The 10,282-nt window shown below is 34.3% G+C and overlaps 1 protein-coding gene across 2 annotated transcripts; it reads right to left on the bottom strand.

Moving 5' to 3' along the window:
* Window positions 1-1,306: 1,306 nt before the first annotated feature.
* LOC111879226 (probable alkaline/neutral invertase B) lies at window positions 1,307-6,808 on the bottom strand. Of its 2 annotated transcripts, none has more exons than XM_023875697.3 (5): window positions 6,463-6,808; window positions 4,488-4,917; window positions 3,566-3,997; window positions 2,623-3,181; window positions 1,307-1,812 (listed from the first exon to the last, which is right to left on the bottom strand). In XM_023875697.3, exons 2-5 carry the CDS (start codon window positions 4,878-4,880, stop codon window positions 1,514-1,516), a joined length of 1,683 nt encoding a protein of 560 aa, XP_023731465.1. In that variant the 5' UTR covers window positions 4,881-4,917; window positions 6,463-6,808; the 3' UTR covers window positions 1,307-1,513. The 2 variants fall into 2 exon arrangements, with proteins under 2 accessions (XP_023731465.1, XP_042753484.1); XM_042897550.2 differs by lacking the exon at window positions 6,463-6,808 and adding an exon at window positions 6,276-6,428.
* Window positions 6,809-10,282: the final 3,474 nt, after the last annotated feature.

The raw sequence follows: 10,282 nt of genomic DNA, 5'->3' as shown, positions 1-10,282 counted from the left end.
GTAGTTTGAAAATGTTTTGATTTCTTTTTTTATAAAACTAAACATTTTTCTTTGATTCTATGTACGATATGTGTTTGTTCATTTCCTTTTGTAAAAACAATTATATCGTCAATGTATGCAAGACAAATATGATCTAAACAATTTAAGGTTTCATCCATGAATCGTTGATATATTGCTAGTGTCTGCTTTAAACCAAATGGAAAGACATTGCATTCATAATGCTTCTGAGGAGGACATGAAAAAGCAATTGGTGGTTTCGTATTTTCATGTAAGCGTAATTGTCAATATCCGGATTTTGCATCAAATGTACTAAAATGTGTATATCCTTTTAATTTTTCCAAAATATATTCTTTCCGTGGTAATTTATATGAGTCTCCAATAGTAGCATCATTCATCTTTTTGTAATTAATTACCATCCTTCTCTTACCTCGTTTTATTTCATTATTATTTTCTACATAAAATGCAGGTGCAGAATGAGGACCCGTACTAGGTCGAATGATTCCTTTTTCTAGTAATTCAGTACATTCTTGTTTAAATTCTGAAACATCTTTTATACTGTATGGAATTTTGTTTGGGACATTGACTTCATCATCATGATTTTTTAATAATATTATTATTTCTTGATTATTTCTATTTTTTAAATGATCTAGTGGGTTTTCACTGCATACTTCTTCATGTTGTTTTTCAGCAATTTCTTTAGCAAACGTTAGTAATATACGTAATTGAAAACCAACTTCTTGTTTAATTATTTTAATAATATCAAAATGTTTGATAATTGCAGTTTTTATAACACTTTTTGTCGGGTGATTGAAACTTATACGATCATTTGTTTGTATAAATGGCTGATATAATTTAAGAAAATTATTTCCTATTATTAACTCTATTCCCAAATAATGGTAAGTCTCTACACATATGTAGGAGACACAATACCATTAGATAAATACTCGCTAGTGTCGTTATCTCTAGCTACTATATAATGATTTGTTTCCTTTTTGGTATGATGCAATCATGTTTGAATCCAATGCACACATTCATATTTAACAAACTAATTCTATGACTCTATCCACATAGAATATAGATAGAATTATAAGTAAAACATCCAAAAATCATGTGTTACAAAAGAGTTAATCACTAAAATGACCAAAATGGGAGGGTGTCAAAAACACAAAACGATCACCTTTTAAGAAAAAAAAAATTGATACTTCGCAAAGGTGTTCATTTTGTGTTTTGACTCCTCCCAATTTGGTCACCATAGTGATTGACCCTTCTATAATTCTAAAAACTTGGATGCTCACGAACGATACCATAAGCAAATGAACTTGCAACATATTTCCTAAATTAGACTCTTAAACGAACCAAGACGAATAAGTTTTGCATCTATTTCTAGTTCTACAAACCACAATCAAATTCTCTACCGAAAAATCTAAAACCTGAAATCCCCATATGTCTACACAAACCCTAACGAAAGTACCCCGAATCTTACAAATACGATAAAAATACGGAAAAAATGACATCAACAAGTCCACGAGGATGATCTTTTCACAGCGGGTTTCATCATCTGTCTGTCTTCTTCAAGTGATATCATACCTAAATGTGAAGGATCTTCAAGCATCATTTTGGCCACCAAATAACCAGCAACTGACCATGTTTGATGCTTTCGAGCCTGTTTTCCAACATATCGGCCACTCTTTCCATCATAATATTCCGGCCACCCGTCTTTCGCCAACCGGAGCTCCGCCACCTCAATGGCCCGCCTTGCAATTTGGGGGCGGCCCACCTTGATACATGCTGCCGTGAGCAACCACAAGAGGACTGCACCCAAAAAAAATTCATCAGAAGATTTATATTTTTTTTACTCAAAATAGCAACGTACTTTTATTTTTATCAATTTTTTTACTCAAAACAGCAATGTATTTATATTTTGCTACCTTTATGAGTACATTGTTAATTATGTGTAATAAAGAAATCTAAAAATTGGTTACATTATGGGTAAAAAAAACTATAAGTGTGTTGTTATTGTGAGTTACAAATTTGCTATTATTGGTAAAAAAAATAATAAAAAAATAAAAAAGATATAAGTATGTTATTATTATGGGTAAAGAAATCTAATTACATTGTTAAAAATTTGTGTAGTGCCTATATTGGTAAAAGGACTAAAGTACATTGTTATTTTATGCAAATTAACATTATCATGAGTATATGAGTTTGGAAGGTGAACTATGATGGGAAAAAAAAAAATAGATAATGTAGTTTAGGAATAAATTTTTGTATCTAAAAGACTAAAATATGAGCATCAATCCAACAATTTAAATTACTAGCTTTGACTTCCAGAAGTCAAACACAGAGAAAGTACTATTCCAAGGGAAACATAAAGAAAATCAGTTGTACTTTCACCATTTTATCAATTTAAGTATTTAACTATTTTCTATGGAGATTAATAAGGATTAATTTCCATATTAAGGTACACACCAAATCAAAAAACTTTAAATCCACTCATTTGATTCGATTTGTACAATTAGAAGATGAGTGACCTAACAATCAATAAAAAGATAACATTTCAATCACTAAATCGATAAAACAGTAAACAAAAACACATAAACAAAGACAATTTCTACAACATACCTGGCCAAGATCCACCATTATGGTAACTCCATCTTGTGTTCTTGGGATCACATCCTGTAATAATCCTCCAATCATGGCTTTCAATAGCTGGATAACAAACTTTCAAAGGCATATCTCCAACCAACTCTTCCCATCTTGCTTCAATAAGATCCATAATTGCCATTGATTGTTCTGGAGTTGCTAAAGATGAAAGAATAGCAATGCAATTCCCCAAACAAAACCACCTGAAATCCATGTTTGAGGGCCCCACATTTCCAAGAAAGTATCCTCCAAAAGTTGGCATGAAGTCAAAAACCCATTCAGGAAGTGAATCAGGTATCACATTGAACTTATTGACTGCAGTGTGAGAATACTCTTCGGTTTTGTAACGATAAATGTCATTTAGTTGCTTTAAATCCAACCAAAAGTAGCTTCTCATGTGAAAACTTAAGGCATGAAGACGTTTTGTGATTCGATCAATAAGTTCTTTTCCTTGAGCATCTTGTTTGAGTAAAACTAAAGCACATCTTAATGCCATGAAGAAAAGAGCTTGTATTTCTATTGGGTATCCGTATACACCCTGTATATATAAATGAAAATATGTTAACATTTTATCAGTTTAACCATTATACTATATTTTTTTCACCATTTAAAATAACCACATGGTTTTGGAAAAGGGAAAAGTACAAAAGACAATAATGTACATTCACTATTTTATTGATGTAACCACACTTAACTATCATCTCTAGTGAATTATACCTTTTTGACCATTTACAAAAATCATAATTCAGTATTACACGGTTTTCAATAAAAAAACACAAGGTGTACTTTCACTTTTTTTTTTTAAATTTAACCATTGAATCAATGACTAAATCAATAAAATGACTAAATCAGTGAAATATGCTTATGTTTTTAACATACTTAATAAGACAAAAAAAAAAGTTGAAAATATTTACAAACTCACCATTCTTCGATCAATCATGGAGCATCCATCAGCACAAAGAAGAGTAGGAAAAGTATCAAAACCTTCTGAAAGGCATAATGCAAGAATCAACCTCATACCCTTTTGGCAATCAGGTGTTTCAGCTAAAGAACTATCTCCAGTTGATTTTGTATAAGCTCTAAGCAATATGATCCACCAAAACCCTGAGTCAACCGGGGCAACTCGGCCTATTGCACTCTCACCAAAATCCGCCATTAAAGTCTCTGTGTTGCGAATCGGATCATGAAGAACTTTGAAACTTGCAGGCATGACACCTTCCCCTAGTTGAAATCTATCGATTTTTTTCTCCCATGATTGAAGGCGAAGAGTCTTTAGAAGAAAGTTTTTGACAATTTCGGGTTCTCCATTCATCAAGAAAGCTAATGCACTTGGAACAAAATCTCTCACAAAAACCTATACAAGAAGAAAGTTGTTCACAATATTCACAACATGGGGATTTAAAAAGTGGAAAACTTCTAACCAAACAAGAAGAAAGTTGTTCACAATAGGCACAAAAGGGTAAAATGGTCATCTTTATCATTCAACACAACAATTCAAAGGTTCTAACCAAACAACATGCTAAAAATTCAGACCCTGTTAGAAATTCAGACCTCTTAAAAATTCAAATATTAACAATTCTGACACCGACTAAAATTGAATTTTTTTTGTCAAAACCAAAAAGATTGAACAAGGTCAGACAGGGACTTGCCCTCGACCTCTCACCTGTGCAAAAGACAAAAACACCCTCCTCATCCTCAACACCAAAAAAATAGCCATAAAAAGTTTGTCAAGTCTCATCCTGTGTAACAAATACAACCCTAAGGTCTTGATTTAAGCTAATTCATTCCCTATAACACCCTACAAGATTGGCTTAAACTAACTATCATGAAGAACAACAACATACCTGATCATAATTTAATTTCTCATCAGAATTATCAAGAGCTGCAATAGTCCCAACTGGTCTACCACGAAAATACACCATGGTTTTCCTCAAAGACTCCCAAGCTTCAGCAAACATTGGGTGTGGTTCAAACCCATAAAGTGATCTTGGTGTATTGAAGGATGATCTTCTACTTGGTGAAAAAACACTCTCATTGTCTATATGTCTTTGCCCATTTTCTGCCCATGTGTATCGAGGTGATGCTTCAACAAGTGATCTCTCATCAAAAGATCTTTGTCTCTCCATATTCAAGTTTCTTGGCTTATGTGGCAGCTTTGAGAAATCAAAATCATTTTCACAATCACTACTTTTCACATTATCGTTGTTTTGCGTCAAATCAGCTGACGCTGTAGACATTCTTGAATGTGATAATGATCTTGAAAAGTTCAGTTATCTGCATTTTGGTTGAGGCATTTTATCAAACACATTGCGTATGAAAAAATTTGAATGTTGTTAACTACTACAAGGTGAAAAGTTAAGAGGATAGTATGATGAAATGTGTGACATGCCTAACTTTCAAGTTTCTCCAAAAGGGTTATTTGACACTGCTTTTATATTGTAAGTTGAAAACACATCAAGATTCAAGATATCATTCGATTTTACTAAAGAAAAGACATTTCATCAAACACATTGTGTAACTGAACGTTTTTGAATTAGTACACAAAAAAGTGACACAAGCACAAACCATTAAAAATGAAACTCATATGATGTTCACATAATAACTTGGAAATACATTGAAATTAAACACTTGTTTGTTGGATCATATTCACAAATTGCAGAAGCATTTCATCACCCATGTTGATGACAAAAAGTATAACATCGAAATTACTCTACAGCAAAGATTGCAGTGCTGCTTACACTTAAATGCATAACATGCCTCAAAGTCTACTTAAAAACTTGGAAATACATCAAGATTTGTTGTGGGTTTCAATTATTTATGCGTAAAACTCAGTGTACAATCATAGATTTAGAACCCTCAAATTCATTATTACAAGTACTTTTACTATCCCATAGTTAGATAAACACACAACCTTAAATGGGCCCCCAAAAAAATGGTACCTTTAGGGTTCTTTAAGATTCAAGTATTGCCAGCGTATAACCAAATTAGCTCACAGTACCACTGATAACTGAATGCGTAGTACTGGAAATAAATCAAGATTCAACACCCATACCATTTAATTTATGTGAAGATACTATAATTAAAATTAATCATGAGGAAAGAATTGTTTCGATTAATGGCAGTTGAAGAAATAGAATTCCTATGAATTACGAAAACATCCGAATCAAGGAAAACAATCCCAACAAACTCAGATCGAGAAACTTCGAATCCATCAAAAAGAGAGAAAATTGTTGGATTCTTGATCAAAATTGACATTAATGCCGTTCTAAAAAACGTAACACTAACAGAGATCGGATGAAGAAGAAAGACAAAACACAATCCAGAGTGGGAAGCTTCAAATTCATCAAAATTAACGTCAAAAACAAAAGAAGATTATAGATAATTCGATCATATGAAACACGAATGAGTACAGTACAAGTGACTAATGCATTCCGTCCAAAACCCTTAACCCTCGCCGATTTGTTGAAGAATGAACTTATAATCGATCAACAAAGAATCGAACGTAGAAAAAAGAAATGCATAACAAAACACAAAATCCAGATCAGGAAACTTTAAATCCATTAAAATCAACGTCTAAAAAGAGAAAATTATGGAAAATTTGATCAAAATTGTACATAAATGAGTAAACATACTAGTGACTAATGCATTCCGATCAAAACCTTCCGTCCGACATGCTTTTGAAGAATCGGACTTACAATCGATCAACAACGAAAAATAAACGCATGACAGCACACACAATCCAGATCGGATAATTCAAATCCATAACAAAAACCCACGTCGTAAAAGAGAAAATCAATCGGATAGAGAGCTGAAACTTACTATAAAGCGCGAGAGACAAAGACCAACAGATGATTCTCAATTTTACACAAAATGTGCAGTTCGGTCACGTCAGACGGTGAATCCGATGTGTAAATAGACATTCATACATGAGAACAGGCTTAATAGCTACAAAAATTTGTACGCATATGAAGGTGGAGCACACCAGGGATGAAAGATTGAAGGGGGAATCTCCACGAGATTCCTATGTGTAGAGTGGGGTTTTAGGGGTGTGAATGGCTGATGGGGAGCATGGGGAGTCACGAAAGTGGTTGTGGGGCTTACAAAAGAGAAGAGAAAGAGGCCAAGAAGTACAAGAACAAAAATGGCGATGGCTCAGAGTCTGTGTGTAGCTGAGAATTGTCATGGAATGCACGTGTTGATGCGTCATCATTATAAACCCAAAAAGATACAAAAATCCTCCCCCGGCCCCATCTATACATTAAGATTTGGTTCAACTTTTTTTATTTTATAAAAAATAAAAATATTTATAAAATGAACATTAAAATATCTAAATGGTAAAGGTTTTAAAATTTAAATTGATTAAAAATATTATCTTATTGTATGGTGTAATCCAAAAGCTCCGGTAGTTGTGAATAGAAATGTAAATGATTAATATATTACAATTTGGTGCATAATTAATACATTGTTATATATTTTTATCAAGCATCATCATGTGCCTCATACATTTAGGAATATTATAATGAATGTCATATATTTTGTTGTTATAGAACCACCATCCATATTATAACACTAACCGATAGGGTCATGTGAACATAGGATCGTGTGAACATAAACCTGATCTTTGAAATAATTCGATCAAATGTACACATATCAATACGATTAAAATCAAGAAATTACTAAACGTAACACTATCAACACTCTTAGATTTTGGGTCTAAAAATATCAATACACACTCAGATAATTTTAGAAACGTGATTGCAATACTTTCTAAAATATGTGATTTCGACCCTATAGTCTAGGGTATGACGAAATCTGATTTGAGATAATCTAATAATAACAATTTAGAATTCAGATTACTTCCAAATCCGAAACACAGAAAAATACATTGTTGTTTTGTATTTTTAATTAGACAAATAGATGCAAAGAATCAATTTCGGGTATCAAAGTTGTTAACCATTTTCTAGGACATTCATATTCAAGGAATAAGGTGGTTAAAAGTGGTTACACACCAAGTTGGCGCCAAAATTAGTCGGCTGAATGGTGGTTATAGGACAAAACTGATTCTTATATCATCATGATGTTATAAACTCCTTTTAGTGGGAAATATATGTTCGGACCATTTCCTATTATAGAAATCCGTTTAGGTTTCGTGGTGTTGCCCCTTAACCTCGTACCTATGGGCGCTGCCTCGGAACCTCTATGCTCGGATAGTAAACTGAATGTAGCATGTCTCAATACTAATTATAATTACACTAAAATATGTTGATAACAGTAAATCACCAACATTCATCCCCCATTTTAGTTTAATCATTTATTAACTAAAAACAAACTCATTCATAAATGAAAATATCTTGAAAATTGAATTTTTACATTAGTATAATACACATTTCAAATACTCGAGAATCAGTGTCCTAAGGATTGAACCTTTCAACTCATTTGGGTAACTGAAGATATTATACACATAAGTTTTACACAGATTCTAATATTTCATACTTGACACTATTACAGCCATGTGTCCTATCCATTTATGAGTACATAAAAGCCTAGCCCAAGCTTTCTGAAGCGGGAACACTTCACACTCACTTAGGTAGTTCTTCTATATCATGCACCTATTGATGTACTTTTTTCAAACAAACTATTAATAATTGTTCATCTTACCTTAACTCTATAGGTTATAAGCATATATAGTGGGATGTAGTAACATAAATGTGTTCCAATATCCATAAGCAAGATTTCCACATTCACTTCAACTTCTAACATTATATTAGAAAGGAATTGGGTATCTCACCTAAAAAGATGTCAAGTGGGCCTCAAACCTATCCATATCACTGACTTTCTTACCAAGTCTCTAGCTACCCCATTTATCAAGTGATCAAGTAAATTCTATTAAGATCGAACAAACTCAACAGAAATGATTCAATGAGTAATAAGCTTACGTATCATATTGTCCCTAACATCCAAATGTCGCGACTTTCCACTATACACTTTAATATATGCATTTTTCATGGTGGCCACAAAGGAATTTCATAGATCAAATTGCTTAACCATTATGCTTCTTTTTCAGCAACTACAAGGTGTAACACCCAGTTCAAGTAAGCATTTCATCAAGTCAACATTGGAGTTTCACCAGAAGGGTGTAATACGCTTCAGGAAGAGGGGAAAGTTGGAGCCCCAATTCATTGGTATGTTCCATGTATCAGCTAGGGTAGGCAGGGTGGTCTATCAGTTGGATCTGCATAAGGAGCTCAGACATATTCACAACACCTTCCATGTTTCGCAGCTTCATAAGTATGTGGAAGATGATTTGGCAGTGGTTCATTTGGATTATATTCAGGTGGATGATCACCTGAATTATGTTGAGAGGCTAGTGGTAATTTTGGATAGAAAGATGAAGGACTTGCGCAACAAGATGGTACCTTTGTTCAAGGTCCAGTGGTAGCATCGGAAAGGTTCCGAGTGGACTTGGGAACCCGAGGCGGAGATACGATATCATTATCCAGAGTTATTCGCAACAGCAGACTTCGAGGACGAAGTCTGATCCAATTGGAGGAGAATTTTAACACTCAGTTCAGGTAAGCATTTCATCAAGTCAACTTTGGAGTTTCATATGGCTCACGACATGAAGTCTATCTGTGAGGCAAATCCTAATTTTGGGGGTTTTGTTTCATATTTAAAGAAAGTGAGGGCTAGGGTTAGCCCACCCTAAGCCCCCATCACCTCTCTACACCCATGTCCCCTGTGTGGCGACATGGGGGCGAAAAAAGGAAAGAGAGAGATGGGGTTTCTCTTGCTTTTGGCATAGTGGGCCCCTAGTGGGGGGCTCGCACGACGGGCTATTAGCTCAGTGGGTAGAGCGCGCCCCTGATAATTGCGTCGTTGTGCCTGGGCTGTGAGGGCTCTCAACCACATGGATAGTTCAATGTGCTTATCGGAGCCTGACCCTGAGATGTGGATCATCCAAGGCACATTAGCATGGCGTACTCCTCCTGTTCGAACCGGGGTTTGAAACCAAACTTCTCCTCAGGAGGATAGATGACTCCCCTTTGAAACCCTAGCACCTTATTGTTAGTTTTTGAGCTCTTTGTGGTGATTTCTAGCAAAGAAAAAGAAGAATGAGACCATCTAGCCATCATCTCAACATTTAAACCTCTCCATCATTCTTTTCCACACCTTATGGATCATTTTAAGTTTTCATGATCATAACTTCATGGGTTTATAAGCTTAGACCTAGCTTTTTATACATTTCTTGCATGGATTTAGTGTTATGGTTCTTGGAATCCATAAAGTTTCCAACTTTATGGATCTCCAATATCCCTTTGATAAAAATAAGTCCTAGATCTGAAGTGTGGTTTAGTTTTAAGACTCTTGCATGAGTCTTGATGCCATTTCTTCCTTTTGTGTCCTAGTTTGTGTTTCGGACATGCATTGGACATACATGTCCAAAAATCCATGATTTTTAAGATATTATGGAGTAGATAAGACATTCTGGAAGTTTTGGGTGTTTATCCGAAAGGGGTTAAGAGCTTTAATGTATCTAGTTGTTTAGAGCGTTTCACATGATGTGAGTATTCATAGCTCACGGCGTGAGAATGGTCCATCTCGATTATTTTGTCCCATTAAGTCAAGATGTGACAACTAG

Source organism: Lactuca sativa, chromosome 8 (assembly GCF_002870075.4).
Source record: "Lactuca sativa cultivar Salinas chromosome 8, Lsat_Salinas_v11, whole genome shotgun sequence".
Classification (NCBI taxonomy): Eukaryota; Viridiplantae; Streptophyta; class Magnoliopsida; order Asterales; family Asteraceae; genus Lactuca; species Lactuca sativa.
Note: the sequence above shows the minus strand (reverse complement) of the source record. Positions and strands in the feature narration are given on the sequence as shown.

Bases quoted from the DNA above. Each gene is read 5' to 3' on its own strand.
- LOC111879226 (XM_023875697.3), bottom strand. From the start codon at position 4,880: ATGTCTACAGCGTCAGCTGATTTGACGCAAAACAACGATAATGTGAAA. The intron at 3,182-3,565 runs GTGAGTTTGTAA...TTATATATACAG, and splicing joins CCATGATTGATCGAAGAATG to GGTGTATACGGATACCCAAT. The intron at 1,813-2,622 runs GTATGTTGTAGA...TTTTGGGTGCAG, and splicing joins TAATGGTGGATCTTGGCCAG to TCCTCTTGTGGTTGCTCACG.